The 24,550-nt window shown below is 47.8% G+C and overlaps 1 protein-coding gene across 2 annotated transcripts in view; it reads left to right on the top strand.

The window, feature by feature from the left end:
- The window catches only part of PNPLA7 (patatin like phospholipase domain containing 7), a 137,265-nt gene that overhangs the window by 66,977 nt on the left and 45,738 nt on the right, over positions 1 to 24,550 (top strand). For both annotated transcript variants that reach the window (XM_063174394.1, XM_063174395.1), the window contains exons 21-26: positions 4,340 to 4,400; positions 7,283 to 7,432; positions 17,954 to 18,017; positions 18,456 to 18,624; positions 19,698 to 19,880; positions 21,410 to 21,528. In XM_063174394.1, the coding sequence (XP_063030464.1) occupies positions 4,340 to 4,400; positions 7,283 to 7,432; positions 17,954 to 18,017; positions 18,456 to 18,624; positions 19,698 to 19,880; positions 21,410 to 21,528 (746 nt within the window). The remainder of the gene's footprint in view (positions 1 to 4,339; positions 4,401 to 7,282; positions 7,433 to 17,953; positions 18,018 to 18,455; positions 18,625 to 19,697; positions 19,881 to 21,409; positions 21,529 to 24,550) is intronic.

Genomic DNA, 24,550 nt, shown 5'->3' on the forward strand with positions numbered 1-24,550 from the left:
GGAGTTCATCTGAAAAGGGGAGTGGGTGGCAGGAGGAGGAGGAGAAATGGCCATTTCCCTTGGAAAGAGTTTTACCTGAACATCCTGCCCTGGGCCAGGGTGATGAGGTGACAGCTGCAGTGGTGTCTGTGGGAGCTGGAGAAGTTTGGGGCTTCTGGAGAGCAGCACTGATGCACCTGCAGCCCCAAGGAGCTTTTGAAATGGAGATTTACTCAGTTTTTTAGACCTGTAAGGTCAGATTTTGTCCTTCTGGCCTGAAAACTCTTGCATAAGCTCAGGAGAGAGAGGTTTTGTGTGCTTTGGGGATATTTTTGATGGTGAACTCAGTCACCTCCCTGACCTGGGCAGACCCCATGGCTCCAGACTCACTCCATGAGCCTCTGTAGTGCCTCTTCAGGTGCTCTGTGACCTTGCTGAGTCACCTCCCAGCCTGGGCAGGGAGCAGGGGTGGGAAGCTGTGTTCCCTGGCAGTTTGGGGAGCTCTGAGCAGACCTGTCCTGGCAGCCAAGTGTCCAATCCACAGCTCTCCTGCTCGTTACTGTGATTAACTGTGATTAACTGAGCTGGCTGCACTCACTGCTACTGCTGTTCCTCATCAGGAGCAAGGATTAATTCCCCTTCCTCAGCAACTGAACCAAGCTCAGCTCCATCCCCAGCATGAGGGGTCCAAAAGCTGCGTTTGCTTTACTACAGGCAATTAATGATCCTCGCCTCATTTAGGAACCTGCTGGTGGTGTTTGATCTGTCTGGGCTCTGACTCGTTGCCTTCTTGCAGATTTTTCTTCAAGCCTTAAATTGAAGCTGCCTGATGCTGTGCCAGCAGGAGGGGTGTTTGCAGGGCTGGGTGCTGGAGAGGCTGTAAAATCCAGGATGTGCTGTAGAGTGAGTGAGCACAGCAGACACTTCCGACCAGGAAGGCTGTCTAGCCCTGGGTGATGGTGAAAATGAGAGAATTCTGCTTGTGCAGATGTCTGGGAAGTGTTCTGGGCTCTTCTGGCACTGGGCTTGAGAAAGGCTGGCTGGGGAAGGGGGCAGAAGGCTCTGGGAGGAGCAGTGCCCAGGCTGTCCCTGGCTCAGGAGTGTGGGGCAGGGCTGGGGCTGCACCCCCAGAGGAGGGAAACTCACTGAGCTCTCCAGGTCAGTCCAGTTCCTGCCCTGCCCCACTGCCAATTCCCAGAGCTTTCCTTGAATTGTTAAGGTTGGAAGAGTCCCCAAGATCATCAAGTCCGACCATTCCTCCAGTGCCACCATGATCACCACTACCTCATGTCCCCATGTGCCACATCCACACTTCCAGGGATGGTGACTCCACCACTGCCCTGGGCAGCCTGTGCCAGTGCTTCACCTCCCTTGCAGTGAAGATTTTCCTAATATCCAACCTAAACTTCCCCTGGCACAGCTTGAGGCTGTTCCCTCATGTCCTGTCACTTCTTACCTGGGAGAAGAGACCCAACCTCACCTTGAGTTTCCTACAAAGTGCAGCTGAACAGGAGGGATTTGGGACTGCTGAGTCACAGCCCAGATTCTGCACCGAGGTACCACCCTATACCTGCCCTTTGCCTCCATCTCCTCCAGACAAATTACTTGGAGTAATTGTTTCCCTTCAATCTCTGTCATCCTGCTCCCAGCCCAAGGGCTGATTCCTGCTTATCCCTGCCCAAGCCATCCCTGTCCCCTCCCAGATCCCTTGGCTTCCTTGTTGTCTTTTGGGCTGCACTGAGCTGTGCTGCTCCTTCATGCCCTGCTGCTGCGTGGGAGTGAGAATAAAGGGGCTTGGAAACCTGAAGGATGAATTTTTCCTGCTGCTTTTCAGCTCTCCCCAGCTGCCCTGAATTTGGGAGAGCTGCTCCTGCTGCCTTGCACACTGAGGGTCGATCAGGTCAGGTCTGCTGTCAATGGAGGGATGTGATTTGTATTGACTTCTCCCTCAGAAGGATGGACAAGTCCCTTTTAGAGGAAAACATTGCCTTTTTGTGAGAGGATATCTGGTGTATGTAATATAAAACTCTGTGGAAATTTCAGTTCTGAGCTCGGATCCCAAATTGATGTTCCTTGGACGTTGCCATGACTGCGACAGAGTGACTCATCCCGTTCTGGGGAGCAGCTTTGCTTGTTGTACAAAGTCACCAGGGAAATAATTTTCCCTATCTATACATACCAAGGCTGTAAGGTTTGCTCCAGCAAACAAGACAAATAATATTTCCTGGTAATAGGAGCAGCCAAGTGGAAAATGAGACCAATGGGTTCTATTCTTAGTTCCATCATTAACCTTGGACATATTTTGTAACTTAGCTGGAGCTCTCCTTAGCTGCCTGTAAAGCAGAAAAAGTTATAAATACAGGAGATGGTTTTAGTAAGTAATTAAAATTCTGATGGTTAAGTGCTTCAGAAGTGTAAGATGTTCATGGCACCTCCCAAAACTGCTGAAGGAAAGTCCTGCTGTGCTGCTGCAGGTTTAGGTGGAGCCTGTGAGCTGGGTATAGCAAATGTGCTCTGGGGGCAGATTATCTCCTTTAGCAAGGGCCATCAGTCTGTATTTTTGTGAAGAATTCCTTGTTTCCCTGAATTCTCCCCATGGATGGGTTAGTTCTGTAGCCACATGTGGTGCCTTTGGGGAATCCCAGAGCCTTGGAGCTTGGTTGAGTTGTGTGGTTGGGTGACCATCAGATTCTGTTGTGTTTTGAACAAGGGGAAGCATTTTAGCTGCTGTCTGAGATTCCAGGACAAGGCAGGATGCTGGAGCTTTCCTGCTGTCCTCCCCACATGGGTGGCAGTGGGCATGGGCACTGGGCCTGCTCCTGGGGCAAGGAAGAAGCACTTCCAAGGGTTTGTCCTGGTCACTTGTTGTTCATGTGGCATCTTCACCAACCTGCAGTCATCTCTATGGGGCAGAAGTGGCACAGGGTGCCCAGAGCAGCTGTGGCTGCCCCTGGATCCCTGGCAGTGCCCAAGGCCAGGCTGGGCAGGGCTGGAGCAGCCTGGGGCAGTGGGAGGTGTCCCTGCCATGGCAGGGCTGGCACTGGATAGGCTTTAAAGTTTTTTTCCACCCCAAGCCATGCCATGAAATCCCTGAAATAACCTTGGTAACTCTTTTTCTGTGTTCCACTGCAAGTCACCCTTGTGCTGGGAGCCTCTGTTTGCTCTTCCCTCATTTCCCAAATACATCGGTGTTTTATCCTCAGCATTTCACAGTGCAGGGGAGTTTGATACATTAGATTTAGTTTGTAAGGCAGGATGTGTAAATGACTCAGGTGAGCATCCTGACCTGTGCTGATGCCTACCTGGCCCTTGATGTGAAAGCTGCATCCCAAAGTGCCTGTTCTGTGGGAGCAGGGTGTGTTTATCCAGGATCCCAGCTAACCTGGCTGCTGCTTGTTTTGCTTGTTGACCTTGGAGAACTTCTGTTGTGGCAGTTGTTTGGGGTTTTTTTCATGTCCTCCTGAGCTATTTTGACCTAGAGTTATTTGTCTAGGGGGAATATTTAATGATTGCTCTATTAATCCTTAATGCATTTAAATAAGTCTTTTCCTTATTTGGTAAAACATCTGTGTAGAGCTTTCAGAATAAATGCTGCATTTTCTGTGTCTGTCACTTCTTGATATTGCAAGGATTAGTCTTCTGCTATCCCACTTGTCAGGAATTATCGATTGGTCATGTTGGAGAGAGGCTTGTCAGTTTGGAGATACATCTGACTATTGGAATATTAGTTTATATTTATGTGAGTCCTGCTGGAAAAACAGCTGGGACCACATCTGTGTCTTCAAACATGAATTACCAGGCAAACATGATTTGAGGGGAAGGCAATTTTTTAGGGAGTTTGTTTTGATTCTGCAGGTGTTTAGGGGGTGTATTTATTCCTCTTTTTTTCCCCCAAATATTTTAAATTGGCTGTTGTAAACCATTCACCAGGATTGGGGAAGGGTCTGGATCTTTTTGAGCTTTTAGCATCTACAAAAGGTGCAGCACCCACTGAGCACTGAGGGTACTTAGTGGGGCAGGTGCACTGCAGAGAGAAATGAGGAGAGCTGGAAATGCAATTTGACATGTTTTCCCAAATAATCTTTTTTTTTTCCCCAAAGCAAGTTAAATCCTGCCTGTTCCAGGGTTGTTTTGTTTTCTTGTTTTTCCAAATTAAAGTAAAACAAGGTAGGAGAAACCAAGACAAATGACCAATCACCACACATTACAGCCAGGAAAGAAGCTGCAGCTGCAAACCCTTGACTCTGTGTGGCTCAACTCGAGGGAACATCTTAAAAAAGTTTGGAAGTCTCCATGTGGATGCTCTACTTTCAGTACATTCTGCCTGAATATTTCTTTTTTTTTTCCTTTTCTCTCCCAGGTTGTGACCAGACTTATTCACTTGCTGGGCGAGAAGATCCTTGGCAGTCTGCAGCAGGGAGGTGAGACTCATTCCTGGACTATTCCCATTGATGCTGGGGCTTCCTTGGAGCCACACTTGCATCCTTAAATTTGGAAACAGGCAGTGCAGGCTTGGAAAGGAAATGCTAGAGCCCCTGCCAGGGCCTGAAGGTGCTCCAGGAGAGCTGGAGAGGGACTGGGGACAGGGGATGGAGGGACAGGACACAGGGAATGGCTCCCACTGCCAGAGGGCAGGGCTGGATGGGATATTGGGAATTGGGAATTGTTCCCTGTGAGGGTGGGCAGGCCCTGGCACAGGGTGCCCAGAGCAGCTGTGGCTGCCCCTGGATGCCTGGCAGTGCCCAAGGCCAGGCTGGGCAGGGCTGGGAGCACCTGGGACAGTGGGAGGTGTCCCTGCCATGGCAGGGGTGGCACTGGATGGGATTTAAGATCCTTTCCAGCCCAGATCAGTCTGAGATTCTGTGGTCTGTTACAGCTGCAGGTGCACGTGGATGGTGATTTCATTGTGTCTGTGTACACATGATGGTTTTGGCAGAGCATGGCTAACTGGGTGTGGGAATGAAATAATTTGCAATTGAGATCCAGAAGTGTTGCTGCCTGTGTGCAGTGAAATTTCCCTGGAATTTCTTGCAAGAGCAATGTGAAGGGAGCATTGCAAACAGCAGCTGTATAATGGGCTGGAATGAGAGCACTGTGCTGAGCAGCAGCAGCACAGACTGATTTCAAAGCCTGGATTTGCAGTATTTTAATGAATTGTCTGGGAGGAAATGGCCTGCCATGGGTTGCTTCTGCAGCTCTCTGTTTGTGGCAGCACCAACACAAAGTCTCTTTACTGACTGAAGGGAGTGGGAGGGAATTCTCCCAATTTCCTTGAGCAGCATTTGAAAGCAAACAGATGCCTGTTGACTGCTGGGGGGGGGGGTGGGGCTCTCTGATGCTGAGGATTGTTTGGGTTTTGTTTGGTTGGGGGGTTTTAATTCCTTCAGTTGCTGGTTTTGCCAAATTCCAAGGAGACTGGAAATGAAGGTCACCCACTTTGCTGTTTCAGAGCAGTGTGGGGAAGGGAATCTGCTCTTTCTTCGCCTGCTCAGCTTTCTGGGCACAGCCCCTTGTGCACAAATGCCTGGTGGTAATTGTACTTAATCTTCTGTGCCTGCTGAAATGCCTCTGTGGCCCAGGGCAGAGGCTGCACTGCCTGGGAAACTGGGCAAAATGGGGGAAACATAAAATGGGAGGAAAATTAGTGAGAAAAACAGGAGTTCAATCAGAGAATCACCATTGAAGTTCTGAGGAGGGAAGGGCCGGTGAAGATGAAGGGCTTGAGCTGTGATGTGGAACCTGTTTAAACCTACAGATATCTTCTTGAAGATCACCAGAAGGTGGGGGAAAACTATTTAATGTTCTGTGCAGAGCTGTTTTAGAAGATTTGAAATGAATAACTCAATTGCTGAATATATTTCTTTTTAGAAAAAGTTTATCTGATATTTCTTTGTGTCCTGCAGTGGTCTGTCACTCTGGCATTGAGCCTTTGAATGGGTTTGCACAGGGGATATCAAGTATTTCCACATGCTCAGCTCAAGAATTCACCTTGATGGTACACCTTAGGCCTTTGCTGGGTGAAATGAGATAAGCAGGATGTGAAATCCCAACTTGAATTCAAAATGTTTTTGTGTTCTCAGAGCTGAGTTGACAGGCATTAGCAGCAGAGTGGGATTTTCTGAGAAGGCTCAGTTAAAGAGAAAAAAAAGAGTATCAGAACAAGAACAGTTTGTAGAACATTGACCTTTACCAGCTTAAGCTGTCTGGGAAGATCTTGATCTTCCTCACATGCACTGCAGATTTCTCTCAAAAACTGCTTTTCCTCTGCCTTTACTCACCAAATTATATTAAAGATGGTTCCCAGGTACTTGGCAGCTACTTCAGAGGTTCCATATTTTAATACTCCTAAGCCCATATCTGTAAAACTGCATTTTGCAGAGAAGGGAAAACAGGTAGAAATGCACGTTTTCTATAGGAGCTGTTGAAAACAGCTTTGAAAACAGCTATTTCCTTCCTTGCTTAGGAATGCCATAAGAAAAGGATTGTTAAGTTTTGGAAAATTTTGGAATATTTTAACACTGACACAACAGGTTTGGAGGTTTTGTTAGTTAAGCTAATTCTTCTTGTGGAATTGTCACAGACATCTTTTATGAAAAATCCTCCTGAGAAGCTGAGAGGCCTCAGGAACAAAATGTAAACAATGATTATCTGCTGCTGTGGAATGCAACAGGTGCATCTGGGATTGGTCTCATGTGGTTGTTTCTAATTAATGGCCAATCACAGTCAGCTGGCTCAGACTCTCTGTCTGAGATACAAGCCTTTGTTATTCATTCATTCTTTTTCTATTCTTAGCCAGCCTTCTGATGAAATCCTTTCTTCTATTCTTTTAGTATAGTTTTAATATAATATATATCATAAAATAATAAATCAGCCTTCTGAAACATGGAGTCAGATCCTCATCTCTTCCCTCATCCTTGGATCCCTGTGAACACTGTCACATGGAATCAGTTCCAAAGTTGTGGTAAAGGGATTTTAAGTGCTTTTTTATCTTTTTCTTCCTGGGTCAGGTAGATCCATGCTTCATTTAACATATTCCAGGCATATTTTTAAATTGCCTGACTTCAACCCACACATGCTGTACCAGCAACCAAAAATGATGGAAACTGATCTTCATCCTGTTGAAATGAAATATGTGGGAACTCTGCTCTCACATGCTGTGGAGGTTTGTGTTCCATTTCTGTGACACTGAGCAGCTCGGTGACACAGTGACACTTTCCCTCCTGCCTGCGTGGAGTTAGGAAAAATTACAATTCCATGTTTAGCAGCCTGGCTGACTGATGGCAGGTGTTTTCTCTGTGAACAGGTCATCCTCTGGGACTGCACAGCTCCAGCAGCAAGTGGGATGCAGGGAATCCTGCCAGCAACCTGTCCACGGTGGCGATCATGCCGGTGTCCGAGGAGGTGCCGCTCACAGCCTTCACCCTGGAGCTCAAGCACGCCCTCAGTGCTGTGGGTGAGTGTTCATGGTGCCATCACAGCAAACAAACCCTGCTGGCCACTTCAGAGTGCCATGAGGGGTCACAGTGGCAAGGAAGAAGCCAGTGGTGCATGAGCTCTTTAACCTTCTGAAGTCTGGATTTATGTGCAATTTATGGTGGAGGCTTGTTACAGTGAGAACTGCTGGCACCTGTCACAGGGGTGTCCGTGCTGTTTTAAGGGGTAGCAGCACCTGGAGATGGTCACAGGGCTGGGGAGGAGGTTCTGGAGAGAATCCTGTGGCCTTATAAAAAGGAGGGAAAGGGAATTTTTATATGGCCAGGTCCCCACAGGACAGTGGGGAATGGTTATAAACTCGAGGCAGGATTAGGCCAGATGTAGCCATGATATTTTCTGAAAAATCCTTTCCTTAGGATTTTTTCTCCTGAGAAGCTGGAGGCCTCAGGAACAAAATGTAAACAATGATTATCTGCTGCTGTGGAATGCAACAGGTGCATCTGGGATTGGTCTCATGTGGTTGTTTCTAATTAATGGCCAATGACAGTCAGCTGGCTCGGACTCTCTGTCCGAGACAGAGCCTTTGTTATTCATTATTTTTCTATTCTTAGCCAGCCTTCTGATGAAATCCTTTCTTCTATTCTTTTAGTATAGTTTTAATATAATATATGTCATAAAATAATAAATCAGCCTTCTGAAACATGGAATCAGATCCTTGTCTCTTCCCTCATCCTGGGACCCCTGTGAGCACAGACACAGTCAGATTAGGGAGAAATTCTTGTGAGGGTGGGGAGGCCCTGGCACAGGTTGCCCAGAGAAGCTGGGACTGCTCCTGGATCCCTGGAAGTGTCCAAGGCCAGGCCAGAACAGCCTGGGACAGTGGAAGGTGTCTTTAAAGGTAATCTTTAAAGTAATTTCCAGCCCAAACCATTCTGTGAATCTGCAGCAGTGGTCAGGATCAGCCTTTTCCATGCTTCTTGCTTCTCTATTCCCATCCTTAATTATAGTGGAAAACTTTTTTGTCTTAATGACTTGGAAATACTCACCAGCCTCTCTGCCCTTGTCTTGGCTGCCCTCAGCTGCCCACAGTCACTCCAGGAGACACATCCCACACCAGGGCACTGTTCCCATGGCACCTGGGATGGGATGGTCTGGTTCTGTCCAGCTCATGAGTGAGAGTGTTCCAGACCTCCTCAGCTGAAAAACTTCATCCAGCAAAGAGTTTCTTAAGCAGTATTCTTGCATTGTGGTTGTACATCAGTGGTCATTAATGATAAGATTTGGTGGAAGAGGCTCGTGAGGGAGATCCAGATTGGCACTGGAAATCTGAAGTTTAGTCTGAAATCATTGTCCCATTTGTTGCCAGCTTGTTTGTCTGTCTCATGCCCACAAAACCATGTGTTCAGCTCATGGCTGAGTCATTAATTGCTTTATCCATGGGTGAAGTTGCTTATGCACATTCCAGTTCCTCACAAAACTCATGCATTTAATTCAGAATTCATTTTGTGTTCATTAGTGGTGTTTGACATTTTCTGAACATCCTCTTTTCATCCTCAAATGCTGTTACATATCTCTTGAGTGAATCTCCTGTAGTCCTTTGAGAAATTATTAGTCTGCTCTCTCATGGCTTATTTAAAAGTACAGGTTATGTGGTGCTTGAGGTGGAACCACTTACATTTATTGGTAATTTTCTTTCTGACTTTTAGTGTCTGGAGCTGACACTCCTGTTGGTGCTTAAAAATCTTCTGGGTGAACAGGCAGAGGAAGATGCCAGTGGTGCATGAGCTCTTTAACCTCTTAAGTCTGAATTTATGTGCAACTTATGGTGGAGCCTTGTTACAGTGAGAACTAATTTGTGGGTGTTTGAAGATTCCTCTTATTTTGGAGATGGCAGAAAAATGTTAAATCCATAATGGAGCTGTATTGCTAATGGGGACTCCTTAGGGATCACTGCCAGCTTGTTTTGATGTGTGACAACACTAAGAGCCTGTAAATAAAACAAACAGAAACTTAAGTAGGTAGATGGACTGTTCAGAATAAAAACACCCATTTGGGCAGAAAGCAGCAGACAGGTGCCCAAGGGGGGTTTGGGGGGGTCACTCGGCCTTTCCTCCTTCACCCTTTTAAATTCCTCCCCTGTGCTGACGCCTGTGCCGTGCTTGGCAGCTCGAGATGGTTCTGTACACCCTTGGCACCTGAAGTTGTTGCCAAAAGGGAGCAGACGGCTGCAGTGGGAAGAGGAAAGTGTTGTGGGCAAACACAGGAGCCATCTGGTCCCAAACACCGCTGGCACAGGAGCGCCCGGGCCCCACACCAGGCCCTGCACCAGGCCCGAGCCCCCTCAGGCCCTGCAGGCCTGGCCTGGGCTGGGGGCAGCCTGCAGGTTTTCCTTCTTTATTTAGCAAAAGCAAGGTTTTTTTTTTTTTTCTCTTTTTTTTTTTAAACTTGTATTTCCATGTATGTATTAACTTTGTATTTCCCCTCTGCCCTCTGGCTGGGGTTGTTTGGGTGTTCCTCACAAAGTGCTGAGAGCCACGCGCAGGTGTTGCTTGGCTTAGAGGGGAGGGGATGGGTTTTGGAATGATTTTTTTTTTCTTCTGATTTCCTACAACAGAAAATGAACTGAGTAGTGGAGTGAAATTTTGATTTGTTTTCAGGTTGTTTTTTTATTCACCTGCATATTTGGCATGAGGGAGCTGTTGCCCAGCGCAGCTGTGGCTCCCCCTGGATCCCTGGCAGTGCCCAAGGCCTGGCTGGACAGGGCTTGGAGCAGCCTGGGATGGTGGAAGGTGTCCCTGCCATGGAAAGGATGCGATGAGATGAGTTTTAAGGTCCTTTCCAGCCCAAACATTCCATGATTGCATGTGGAAAGGTTTGCACTGGGGCCTTGCTGAGCAGCTGCTGCCACCTGAGCCCTTCCCTGAGCCCTTCCCTGAGCTCCCAGCTGGGCTCTCCTGGGGTTTGTGTGTAAGCTGGGATCAGACCTGCCCTGGCTTTATGGAAATGAGAGCTGTTAATGTGCTTGACAAAGGTTAATTGAAAATCTTCTCTGAAAGGAACTCTCAGTTTGGAAAATTGCTTTGAACATTTGCTGCTATTCACGGTTTTTTTTGTTTTGTTTTGTTTTGTTTTTTTTTTCCTTGAACCAACCTTTTTTCTAATTGTAAGTTAAATGGCAGCATCTGATTACAATACTTGACTTAACATTTAATCCATACTTAACATTTGATCTGTATAATTTCATTGCTCTGGGCTTCAAATCTGTTCCAGAGCAGTGGAGAGCAGCCTTAATATGTGGGGAGAACAGCTGGTTTTAGCTTTCTTTTGCAAATTAATATATTGATTACAGAAAATTCCTTCCCCTTCCTGTTAATATGAATTTAGTAGGATATTGCAGTGATGCCTTGAATTCCCCTGCTGCAGGTTGGAGAGGAGGATAGAAGGAATGAGGAGGATGCAGGGAGCAGCACTGAGACCATTGCAAGAGTCATCAGCTGCAGGAGCCTGACCCCAGTCCTGCTGGGAATGCAGGCTGGGTTGTAACACAGTATAACACTTAAGAAATGGTTTTCCTTTTCCTGGAATTGGCATGAGAAGGCTGTGGACAGTGCTTGGAGTTGGAGCTGGTTGCAGATGAATCTGTTCAACAGGATTTTGGAATTTGTCTTGATAATTTTTAGCTACTTCTGTATTATTAAAGAGATATAAAAGTAATGACAACTAGAAAATCTCAGTTTGACAGTGAATATTTACTGTCCACAAAAACTGAAAATGTACTCAGAATCTTTCTTCCTCCAGAAAAAAAAAATCTATTTTTTCCTTTAATGAGACAGGACTAAGTGGTTTCATTGCTTAATTCCTTTTTTGGGTTTAATTTTTTTTTTTCAAATTTCTTTTTTTTTTTTAATGATTTGATTTGTAATGGGACCAGCTCAGGGGAGCAGCCTGCTCTCCCTCAGGGGTTCATTCTGCACCCAGGGAGCACCAGTGTGTGGGACCACCTACAGCTTTCCCCAGACAATTTGTGCTGGTTCCTTTGACATTTGGTGTTTCTGTGATTTATGATAATTCACATATTGTTTCCAGACAGTGGGATTGTGTCCCAGTTAAATGCTAAGGGATGTTTGTGCTTCCATGGAGCTTCCAATCACAGAATGGTCCAGGTTGGAAGAGACCTTAAATCCCACCCAGTGCCACCCCTGCCATGGCAGGGACACCTCCCATTGTCCCAGGCTGCTCCCAGCCCTGCCCAGCCTGGCCTTGGGCACTGCCAGGGATCCAGGGGCAGCCACAGCTGCTCTGGGCACCCTGTGCCAGGGCCTGCCCACCCTGCCAGGGAACAATTCCCAATTCCCAATATCCCATCCAGCCCTGCCCTCTGGCAGTGGGAGCCATTCCCTGTGTCCTGTCCCTCCAGCCCTTGGAGAGTCTCTCTCCATCTTTCCTGTACCTTCAGGCCCTGCAAGGCCACACTGAGGCCCCCCCAAAGCTTCTCCTCTCCAGGTGCACAATCCCAGCTGTCCCAGCCTCTCCTCCCAGCAGAGCTGCTCCATCCTCTGATCCCCCTGGAGCCTCCTCTGGATCTCTGCAGCAGCTCCAGCTCCTCCCTGTGCTGGCCAGGGCTGGGGCAGCTCTGCTGATGGCACAAGCTGTGGGATAGAAGGTTTATTTGGGACCTGGCTGTGGCAGCTGGACCTGCCTTCACCTTGAGACAGAGATAGAAAGAAAAATGCTCTGGGCTCTGTGGGTGGAGCAAAAGGTCCTGCAGGGCACAGAGACCTCGAAGTCCTGCAGGGCACAGAGACCTCGAGGTCCTGCAAGGCTCAGAGACCCCAGAGTCCTGCAGGGCACAGAGACCCCCAGGTCCTGCAGGGCACAGTGACCCCCAATGTCCTGCAGGGCACAGTGATCCCAGGGTCCTGCAGGGCACAGAGACCCCCAGGTCCTGCAGGGCACAGAGACCCCAAAGTCCTGCTGGGCACAGAGACCCCCAGGTCCTGCAGGGCACAGTGACCCCCAATGTCCTGCTGGGCACAGTGACCCCAATGTCCTGCAGGGCACAGTGATCCCAGGGTCCTGCAGGGCACAGAGACCCCAAAGTCCTGCTGGGCACAGTGACCCTGGGGCTGCAGCCCTGCTGTCCCTGGCTCCAGTGTGCCAGCCCATCTGGGGCTCTGGGTCTCCAAGAAGGGAGGCTGTGCAATATCCAACTTGCAGAAAGCAGGAGCAGAATTTTCCAGCTCTGAACTGGAGTGCCAGGAAGGGGGGCAGGTTTTGATGCTGTGCAGTTCATCATGCTGATGAATTCTGGTCAGTGTTCATGATGTCTATTTTTATTATTTTCCTCTTAATCTTGGTAGAGCTGAGAGCATCTTTTGATAAGAAGTTCTTCTGCAGTATTCAGATTTTTCAAAAGTATTTGCCTGACTATTTTTTTGTTCCTTTCCTGAGACCAGCTAAAAGACACCACATGGCTGTGCAAATTCTGGTTCTATGTGGGAGCCCTCTGATCTCATAGAATTTCAAACTAAAGCAGGGAGGGATTCAAATCCAACATGTGTGTCTCTCTCATTCCTTTCTGCCCTTTAAATTTTCCTTCTTTTCAGTTCTAAAAATGTATAATGTATTGGACAGCTCACTGAAAAATCTTTGCTAATAATTTATTGGAGTTTTTAATTACAGTTCTGTCTGTCTTTACACACAGATTAGATTTAAATGTGAAATGTTCACTGTGGTGCCTGAACCCTGGCACCACTTAGTATTTTTTTGCTGGACAAGATCCTCTGACATCCAACTCATTTATCAGTTATGTGACTTTGCCACATAATTTTGTAGACTTTTATTAGGCCAAAAGTAAATTTTCTTTTAATGGAGTCCAAGCAAGTAAATTTGCTCTGCTGAAATTTTCCCACAGTGTGTATTGTACTGGCCTTGTCTTTTGATGTGGGTGTGTTTTTCTGGTGAGGTGGATTTGAAACCATTTCTGAGCCTCAGAAATCACTCTGCCCTCTGGGCCACTCATTTCTCCAGGCCACTCTTGGTCCATGTTTTATTAGACTTAGAGCTAGGACACCTGTACTCCTGCTTCTGCATCCCTTGGTGTTTTGTGGAAAAATGACCAAAGTGAGTCTCTTGCTCACTGGCAAGAAAGAGAGGTTTTATGTCTTGTGTGATGGTTTTTTTCCCCTTTCTCTGGGGCAGGAGGTTGGAAGCTTTGCTGCAGCCCTGCTCTTCAGTGCCCTTGTTTGTTAGCAGATAAAATGAACCAGCCCTCTGGCATCTGCCAGCTTGTCCTTCCCTTCCCTCCTGTTTCATGGAATTCTTAGTTTTGTACTGAAAAACAGATGGCCCTGGAGTACAGCTTTAGATGCTCCAGGAAGTTTTCCCAGAAACCACAATCCCTGGGCCTGGGGTGAGGCAGTTCTCTCACCTGAAGCACAGAAAACCTGGGCTTCAGGATCCCTGTGAGCTCTTGGCTGACTGAAAAATCCCCCAGGCTCCTGAAAGTCACCACCTCAGGCTTGAGAAATCCAAAAGGCTGAGAAGGCTGTGGATAGCTGGAGGCTCAGGGAATGGCACTCAGCTTTTCCTGCTCTGATTCTCCTCCCCAGCAATCTGCTGCTGGCTGCTGTCAGAGACACACACAGGGCTTGGAGGAACATTTCATGTTACCTCACATCACCTCTCCTGTTCTTCACTTTGAGCTGTTCTGATCCCATTAATAGAACACTGAGGAGTGCAGGGATGTGTCCCTGATGCCAGCTCCAGCTGGAAGCTGCCCGTGAGGCTGGTGCCAGGTTTGGAGAGGGGGTGCTTAGAGGTGTGTGACTGTGACAGAGCCCTTTGAGGATGCACTGACACGCTGGGCTGGTCACTCCTGCCTGCAGGTGTGGCTGTTCAAGGGCTGTGGATTTGAATCATCACAGAATCATGGAATGGTTTATGTTGGAAGGGACCTAAAGCCCATCTCACCCACTGCCATGGGCACCTTCCACTATCCCAGCTTGTTCCATGCCCTGTCCAACCTGGCCTTGAACCTCCAGCATGGGGTGATATTTTTTCATTACTTGGATGCTCGCAGCAGTTTAGTTGAGATAACACTTTTTGTTGGTTCTGTTTTCTGAGCTCACATATGTTGGTGTTCTTGGTATCATTAATGGAGGGGTTTTAATGGCTGATTAATTGGGAGCCTGCTAGAGACTGGGAGTGCAGAGCAGATGGTTGGTATTTCTGAGACAAAACAAGTTGGTTCTGTTGGAAGCATCACCGTGTTCCGTGCTGGGGATGAGTGAAGGTCTGGGAATCTCTGTCCCGTGTCCCTGGCACGTGGAGGGATGGGGTGCTGGGCAGGCTCCTCCTGAGCTGGCACAGCCAGGCTCTGTCTGGGCATCCTTGTTTGTGTCCTGTTCTGTGAACTGCTGCTTTCCACATCACAAGCAAGGTCTGGATATGATTTTTAAGTCTCTCCAAGGCTCATTCTGATGATGTCCACAGCCAAGGTGCCTCTGGCTGAAGGAGCACAAAGATCCAGCCCAGCTCTACAAACTCTGCCTCTCCCTGAGGATGAAAGCTGTTCTGGCTGCAGGTTTCTGGCTTTGATGGTGTCCCTGGATTCAGTGGTGTCCCCCTGGAGCCTGGGCCCCAGAGCATCACCAGGGACTGGTGCTGTTGGATCTCAGTGCCCAGGGCAGGGGGCAACAGGCAGAGGTGCCCACGCTGTTCCCTTGGTGTTGGCTGTCTTATTTGGCATTTTTATTGCATTCCTCAGCTCACTTGGCATCCCAGGCTGTTTGTCTTTGCCTGCTAAACTTCCACGAGTGCCAGAAAGCTTTGTAAGCCACATGTCCTGGAATACAATTTTAATCCACCTGTCTTTTCCATTTAACTGAGAACTCTGACACATTAATGAACACTGATGATCACTATGCTGCTGAATGCTTGCAAATTGCCCTGCACTCTGTCCCTTGCAGTTCTGTCCTGTGCAGTGCCATCAGTATTCCCTCTGGGACACCTCTCTTATCCCTTGTGCCATTTCAAAGCTGACACCAGGTGAACAGTGAGTCAGATAAAAGAATCTGCCAGGATTAAAGATGTGGTGACAACCCCTTCCCCCAGCACTGGGGCTGTTCCCTGCTATGGGATGGCTCAAGGAGCTCCAGAGGGAGGAGGGAAGGGCAGGCTAAGCCCAGATCTGCTCTGGGACTTCTTGCTTTCATAGGAACCAACTTCCAGAACTTTCATGGGAGGATGGGGAAGTCAAATTCTATTCTTGAATCATCTTCCTCTCTCTCTGCGTTCTCACCAGCTTTATTTTTGGTGTCTGCTTATGGGATATTTTTCTCCATTTTTGTTTGCTCTTCTTTGATAATCAGTGTAGCAAAGAGGAAATGTTATTTGGGAATTGGAAAGTACAAGATGGAAAATGGCACCTGGGAACTTCTTCAACTCTAAGAGTAAAGTCAATTAAAGCAGAGTGAAGCCTTTGCAGCAGCATTTGAGGACTAAGGGGGATGTCTTGGTTTGAAAAGCCAGGTGTCTGCTAAGGAAGGCAGGAGCCTCCCTTGAAATGGAAAATGTAAACCCCCTCCCTCTGAATTGTTATAATTTTGAAATTAAGGAGCTCTCAGACAAAGATACGGGAGTAGGAATAACAGTTCTTTACTAGGAAAATTTAAATACAAATGCAGTAATACAAAACAACAAAAAAAAATCCACTGAGTCAGACCCTGCCCTGCCCCCTGTGTGTCAGGGCGGTGTCCCAGCCCCATCCCAGGGGGGCTCAGCCCTCCTGCAGCCCCAGCTGTGGCTCTGCTGCAGCAGGGATCCTGCACAAGGGGGGAGTTTTCCTCTGCAGCTCCAGGGCTGCTGCAGATGGGCCTGGGCTCCCTCTGGCCATGCAGGGCAGCAGAAAGCTGCTCCTCTGGCAGTGCAGGGGGCAAAGGCTGCTGTGCTGTGCCAGGCTCAGATTGGATCCAGGCAGGAATGCTTGGCTCCTGCCCTGGGCGCAGCATCTCCCCATGGGATGCTGGAGCTGGATCAGCCCTGCAGGGACACTCAGTGGCCATGGACAGCAGAGATCTCCTGCAGGGAGGGTTGGCTGTGGGAGAGAGAAAGAAACAACTGCCCCATGGACAGCAGAGAACTGCCCCAGCTCTGACAGGTGGGGATAGAACACACAGCCCCAGCCACATCTTACATTTGTAACCTTGGACAGGGGAGATGAGTTGGCCCTGAAGGTCAGGACACCCAGTTCCAGATCTGTACCTGGGGGTTTTGCTTTTTGAACACAGAGATGTGAATTTGTGACCTTCTCCCATGTTGGTTGTTCAAAGTTCCTTGATTTTTACTGAACACATTATAACCTTGCCTTGAGACTCCTCACATAATGAAGTGTTTTGTTATTTAGTACATAAATTTCAGTTCTGTTCTTAATGAAACAGTGAGGGATTGCCCAATGAAAACATGAATAAAAAGCAACTGCTCTGTCATGTTTTGTAAATGTGAATTTCTCTCTCAGCAAGAGACAGGTAATATTTTCTCTAGGTGTGCAGTTATTCCCTTAAGTTTTCTTTTCTTTGCATTTTTTTAATTTAGCTGCAGTCACTCTGCAACTTCTACCACATATGGCACGAATTGCTGCTGCATTAGAATTGCTAATAAGAAAATTAAACTAAAGTGCCTGCAAGAAGCTTTATGTACACCAAGTTCATCTCAGATCTAAGGCTGTTGCCAGATGTGTCTGTGTCTGTATTGGAGTCTGACTGTGCCCTTCAGATTTGGGAATGTTTTTGGGGTTCCTGTTGGCATATTGGATAAGGAGTAGTAATGCTGCAGAGAGCTTGAGGATTCACCAGGGGAGATGGTTCAATGCAGGATGAACAAGTTCTGTATTTTGAAAGGTGGAGGAACAGCTTTTTTCTTTGGAAGCAGGATCCTGGCCTTCCTGTGGCTGGAAAGGTCTGTGCTGTTCTGAATGCTGAGCTGGTGGAGATGCAGCTGCAGTAGGAGCTGTCACCAGAACCAGGTTGGACAGGGCTTGGAGCAGCCTGGGCCTCTGAAAAGTGTCCTGCACAAGGAATGGGATGAACTTTAAGGTCCTTTCCAACTCAAACCATTCCATGTGATCCTATGTGACCCTGAGGAATGGGGTAACAGAGCTTGCAGGTTGTGACTAATGCAGTAACAGAGCTCTGGGAATAGGGAGAATTGGAAGATGTATTCCTAGAAAAGTGTGAGAATTTTTGTGAAGACTTTGTGCCAGCTCTGATCAATGCACTGATCCATCACTACCTTCAAAGCAAACTTTTGGAATTGAGTTCTTGGAGTCAAAGAATGGTTTGGGTTGGAAGGGACATTAAATTCCATCCCATTCCACCCCCTGCCATGGGCAGGGACACCTTCCACTATCCCAGGTTGCTCCAAGCCCTGTCCAGACTGGTCTTGGACGCTTCCAGGGATGGGGCAGCCACAGCTGCTCTGGGCAGTTTTCTCCAGGAGCTCAGGTTGAGGTGTTCACAGGTGAATTTCCTTGTTCCCCCAGGTCCTGCCCTGCTGCTCACCAGTGACAACATCAAACAGCGCCTGGGCTCTGCTGCTCTCGACAGGTACCTGCCCTCAGCACTGCTCAGGGAAATGCAGAGACACTGGGCTTTTCTTATAAATACACAGAGCTTGGGAACAAAATCCTGTCTTCTAACATACACTGGGCCTTCTGCTCCTGGCGTTGGAGACAATAATGTTTCAGGAGTATTTGTGCAGGTGTGGCTGGGTTTTTCCCACAGTTAGTTTCTCGCTTGTGAAATTGGAAAAGCTGAATTTCTCTGAGTGTGTTCATGCTTAGGGATGCTGTGGAAGTGAGACATTACTGTATCCTCCTGCCTTGGTCTTTGTCTAATGGTGTAAATCCTGGACAAACAGAGCCAGCAGGAGCTGGGAGCAGATCCTGGCTGAGCAGGAAATGTCGCTCTCTCCCTGTGCAAGATTCCCCCTCTTCTCTTGGGAGCTGTGATATTGAATTCTCTATTTTCCTTGTGTGTCCCCAGCATCCACGAGTACAGACTGACCAGCTGGCTGGGCCAGCAGGAGGACATCCACAGGATTGTGCTGTACCAGGCTGACAGCACCCTGACCCCCTGGACCCAGCGCTGCATCCGCCAGGCTGACTGCATCCTCATCGTGGGGCTGGGGGACCAGGAGCCCACTGTAGGAGAGGTTGGGAGCTGCTCCTTCCCCTCCTGGCACTGGGAGCAACCCAGCTCAAAGCAGCTTGATTCACAATCATGTATCTTCCTGGGTTTAACACCCAGTGAGGCATAAATAATGAAATATTCCTGAGACATGCCTGTTAGGAATAGCAAAAGAATTGCATGAGAATCCTCTGAGATGGCACGTTTTATGTAGGAGTACTTCCAGCAAAGTTCTTTTCCTCAAAAGAGTCATTTTGGCCAATGGTAAATCAAAAATTGCTTTGAAGCTCTGTGTTTCTGCCCAGAATTTCTTTGGGCTTCCACACAGAGGGAGAAATTCTTTTCTGCCTGGATGAAATTCATGGTGTGTGCTTAGGAAAAAGTAGATCTAAATCGCAGTGCATGAATTATTTATTATATTTTATTACAGATCTTAAGCTGTAATTTTTTTCCCCTTACTATCTATTTTTATGATTTTATATTTTCTTACCAAAGTCTTCTGACCAGACAAAAATTCTTCAAGAAATTGTAAAAAGGGATCACAGGTGGGTTTATTTAGGATGGTGAAGAGCTGAGTCTGACCTGCAGAGAGCCTGGGCTGGTCCCACGTGCAGCTTTCGTGTGTGTCCTGTTGTGTGGGCTCTTCTTGCATGGATGTGGGAGGCAGGAAGCACAGACAGAACAAGCTGCCAGCAGTTGCCTAAAACAACAACAACAAAAAAATCAAAATCAGAAATGCAAAGAGGAAAGAAAGTGGACTGATGGGAAGGGAAAGAAAAAACCACTGAATATTTGTGGGCTCGAGTCTGACTTGGGCAGCATCTCCCATTGCAGGAACAGCTCCTGCCTATGCTGTGCTTTTAATGGCCTGGTTTAAGTGAAAAACGTTCAGGTTTGAATCCTTGCCTGATTTTAGGCCTGTGTGTGCTGTGTAAGGCCAGGGTTAACAGTGTTGTTGTGTAAATCAGTCATGTCTGGGGGCCGTGACTGCAGAGCGGGATTCAGGTGGGAATAGGGGTGTGGGGTGTGTGTGGATGTATTTCACCCTGAGAATGGAGCAGCCAGGACTCACTGTCCTTTCCTTGGGTGTCCCTGCAGCTGGAGAGGATGCTGGAGAACACGGCAGTGAGGGCCCAGAAGCAGCTGGTGCTGCTGCACAAGGAGGACGGGCCCCTCCCGTCCCGCACCGTCGAGTGGCTCAACATGAGGAGCTGGTGCTCTGCCCACCTGCACATCCACTGCCCACGCAGAGTCTTCTCCAAAAGGAGCCTGCCCAAGCTGGTAAGACATTCCTGCTGTGGTGCCTGGTCCCCTGCTGTCTCTCACCTGTAATCTGTGTGTCAAAGGGGATCTGGGATAATCATAGTCCACCATGTTCTTACACACGCAGATTTAACAATGCATTCTGCAAGTCCTCTGAATTTTGCAAAGCCCAATCAAGGTAATCTTTTTTCTAAGGTAATTACAAAGATAATTACAAAGTCTTGGCCTGCCATAGTCAGCAGTCTCATTCTGGCTCTCATTATAATTTGAGCTATCATCTCCATAATTGTAAAAACTGATTTTGGAGACCTGTAAGGAAGGAAACCCCATTCTGTTATTAACAAACCCATTCTATTACTAACAAAGGATCTTTCTTAGAGGAGTCCCACTGAAATATGAGACCACACTCTTTAAATCTGTTTGGCCTCAGTTGGATTTAGGGAACAGAGATAAGGGGGGCAGGTTTTCTTTATGGATGCAGATTTGGCTTTTTGATATTCTGAAAGAGTAATCACTGTCTCAGAGTCCCAATGAAAGGTGTGTACAGGCCATAGGAGAGTCCTTCTTGTTGGGAGCATCCTTGTGCTTCCCAAAGCTGTGCTAAACATGAGGCAGGGGCAGTCTGGGATGCTTCCCAAGAACTTTAAATCCTTGTCAAGGAAGAGATGAAATGTGATGGTGTTCACAGGGTCCCAGGGAAGAGACAAGAATGTGACTCCATGTTTCAGAAGGCTTGATTTGTTATTTTATGATATATATATATATTATATTAAAAGTAAACTATATATTAAAACTATACTAAAATAATAGAAGGAAGGATTTCATCAGAAGGCTAGCTAAGAAGAAGAATGGAATGATAACAAAATCCTGTGACTGACCAGCAAGTCTGAGCCAGCTGACTGTGATTGGCCATTAATTAGAAACATCCACATGAGACCAATCACAGATGCACCTGTTGCATTCCACAGCAGCAGATAACCATTGTTTACATTTTGTTCCTGAGGCCTCTCAGCTTCTCAGGAGGAAAAATCCTAAGGAAATGATTTTTCTTAAAACATGTCTGTGACAAAGAAGCTCTATAGGAAATTCTGTAGTACCCCCAGCAGCTATAGAAGACTCAGAGAGGCCACGAGAACTGTTTGGGTGTTTCACAGCCCTCTGTTCCTTTGAAGAAGAGCTGTAACAGAATCACTGACAGCTTCAGGCTGGAAAGGACCACTGGAGCTCCTTCAGTCCCACCTTCCTGCTCAACAGGGTCCCTGGAGCAGTCACTGGGATAGTGTCCAGACAGGCTTGGAGAATCTCTAGTGAGGGAGATCTCAGAGCCTCTCTGGTCTCTGTCCAGTGCTTGGTGACTGCACAGGAAAGAAATTCTTACTGCTGTGCAGGTGGAACTCCTGGGCATCACCTCCTGCCTCTTCCTCTGGTGCCGTTGCTGGGCCCCACAGAGCAGAGCCTGGTCCCTGCACACAGGGACACACAGGGCTGAGGTCCCCTCTCAGCATTGTCTTCTCCATGCAGTGACCGTGCCTGGCTCTCCTCTGCAGGTGGAGATGTATGAACGTGTGTTCCAGAAGGTTCCAGACCGTCACTCCGACTTCTCGCGCCTGGCCCGGGTCCTGACGGGCAACGCCATCGCGCTGGTGCTGGGCGGCGGAGGGGCCAGGTAGGGCATTGTCCTGGGCATTGTCCTGGGACTCTGGGCATCCTGGAGCGGTTCCATGGGCTCTGGGCATCCTGGATGGGCATCCTGGCAGAGCTGCAGGGGCTCTGGGCATCCTGACAGGTCCCTGGGCATCCTGGATGGGCTGCACGGGCTCTGGACATCCCGGCAGGGCTGCACGGGCTCTGGGCATCCTGACAGGGCTCTGGGCATCCTGGCAGAGCTGCAGGGGCTCTGGGCATCCTGACAGGGCTCTGGGCATCCCAGCAGGGCTGCACGGGCTCTGGGCATCCTGACAGGGCTCTGGGCATCCTGGCAGAGCTGCAGGGGCTCTGGGCATCCTGACAGGGCTCTGGGCATCCTGGCAGAGCTGCAGGGGCTCTGGGCAGCCCTGGCTGGGCAAGGAGCCCCTGCCCATGGCATGATGTGGGACAGGATGGGCTCTGAGGTCCCTCCCAATCCAAACCACTCTAGGATTCTGTGCTGGTGCATCCCAGATCCAAGAGCTGTCCCTGGGCTGGGGCAGATCCCTCAGGGTAACAGATCCTGGGACACCAGCAGTGCTCTGCAGGCAGCATTTGTGGGAGGAGACACTGAGGAATGACACAGACTTAGGCTGCTGTGGGGGTTTGTGCAGAACTTCTGCAGAAGGAACATGAGTGTTTGTGACCTCTTGAGGCCTCTCATAATGGTTTAATACCAGGAGGTGACCAGGGCACCAAAGATGACGTTTCTTTCTCTTGGCCTACACTTTGGATTTTTTTCCCTTATGGATTCTTATATTAGGAAATGGCTCACAGTATTTCAAAGCTCTTCAAAGTTTGAGCAGTAAGAGGAATTATGTCCTCTAATGGAGAATGTTCTCATCTTTATAATCTTCCAAACCCCCAGGTACCCATACACTTTGACAGCCTTACCTTACAGGAAGGGTGTGTTTTTGCAGACACAAGGACAGGGTGTGTGCTGAGCACTCTGTTAGAATTCCATCTGAAATCCCAGCGAGCTTTAGAAATAAATTACTGCTGGCATTTTCTTTGGAATCCTTTGTTACTTGGAGAGTTTTCTGTTGAGGCAGAATCGAGTCGCCCTTTGTCTCAAGCGAGCGCCGCCTTCGTTGTCTCCATCCCTGTGTTTTTGAAGCCCTGCTTTAAAGGAGTGCTTTGAAATACAGCTCTCAGAAAAATAAACCCCCTAATTTGCACGCAGTCTGTCTGTTTAAGAGCACAGAAATATCACATTTCTGTCATTGGGCCAGCGCATGCTTCAGGGGAGCTGTGGCTGCAGGGAAGGCTGGAGCTCCTTTGTGCCAGCTCCTCCTGAGCAGTCACTGGGGCTGACACAGCCAGGGCTGGTTCCTCCAGTGTCTCACAGGTGCCTTCATCCTGCTCCCTTTCACAGCCCCTCACCTGGGCTGGTTTCAGGATTTCATTTCTGAGACAAGCTCTGTCCTGTGGAGACACAAAGCAGAACAGCAGAGAGGAGCTTCTGTTTTATCTCAGTATCTCAGGAGGCTTCTCATCCACTGATAGAGAGCATTTGTGCTTTGTTATTTGTTCCCAGCTGATATCTCTGCCTCTACCAGAGCCTGTGTCATGCTAAATATGTGCACTCCTGTACTGCTGGCAGCACATTTTGCTCCTTCCCTTCCTTCCTTCTCTGACATTGCTGTAATTTTTGCCAAACTATTTTTTTTGTTTGTTTTTTGTTTCTTTTTATTCTACTACTTAATTTGCAAGCTCCCACCTGCAGGGGTGCAGGATCCCAGGTAAGGAGGAGCAGGGTCACTGTGTTGGTCCTGTGCTGTCCCTCTCTGCAAAGCTGCTCTGCTGCTGTGTTGGCTTTGGGGTCTCTGGATGCTCATCACCCATTCAGCAAGGAGCCATGGGCCATTAGCCATCACTCTGCTCATTTCTGCATCCTGAATGGGGAGGACTTGAAGAGGATTAAGGGCAGAGTGGATAAATGGGATATTTAAATAAATGGGATGTTTCTTCCTTCTCTGAAACACTTTCTATGCCGCAGACTGAGATGCTTGTTCAGGGGTTCCAGGCTGGCACAGGGATGGTGTGAGCACTGTGTTTTCGCTGGGAAGGTACAGAATGCTGTTCTGGTCATTAAATAATCATCTAAATTGTGGTTACATATAGATTTTTCGAAGTGAGAATATAATTAAGACTGGGAAAAAGACAAAATTGCTCTTAACCATGTAAAGATTCAGAATTACTCTGAACCTCTGCCTTTGGAAGGGCAAAATAAATTCTTAGATTGCCCATTTCTACTAACAAGGGAATTTCAAGAGATTAGATTAGGTACTTAAAATCATCCTGTGGTTAAAGCACAGTCAGACTGAGAATGTCTTTGTGGGTCTGTGCACAGACTGTTGATGGCCTTTGGATAATAATTACATGAATATCCTCCCACCTTGCTCTCAGAGCAGGAGCCATGCAGGTCACACAGGCAGGGAGAGGTGACAGGGGCTGGCTGGTGGGTATTTGTTCAAGGCATTGTGTTCTGTGACTCCAGTAATATCAATTATTTAGTCGTTATTTTGGGAATGTTTGTCTGGCTTCCCAGTGACAGGTTTTAGCAAGAGCAGCTTCCCAGTAATTATCGTTGTGGTTTGTCATGACAAAAGGCTCATAGGAGCTAAAGGTTTTCTTTCTCCTACCAGCATAAAAATAAAACAACTTGAAGTGATATGGTTCTAAAATTACAGTGCTTTGCTTTTGTTAAATGCTAACTTAATTTTAGATAGAAACCTTGTGGAGTTTGAGGGAAGGAAAGGGGATTTGGGTTTAGGAAATTAATACCTCTGAGGTGGAGTTGCAAGAGTAATGACACATCAAGCCCTGCAACAAAGGCATAAACCTTCCATAAATAATTGTCCTGACCTTTAGCCCTCCCACGCACAGCCCACCCCTTCTCTGGTTTGCTGTGGTTGTCTCAGCAAAGATGTTTGAAAACTAAAATTTCTAGGGAGTAAATAATAATTACAGAACTATCTGGGAATCCTTAAGGCTTTGGG

Source organism: Melospiza melodia, chromosome 22 (genome assembly GCF_035770615.1).
Source record: "Melospiza melodia melodia isolate bMelMel2 chromosome 22, bMelMel2.pri, whole genome shotgun sequence".
In the NCBI taxonomy this organism is placed as follows: Eukaryota; Metazoa; Chordata; class Aves; order Passeriformes; family Passerellidae; genus Melospiza; species Melospiza melodia.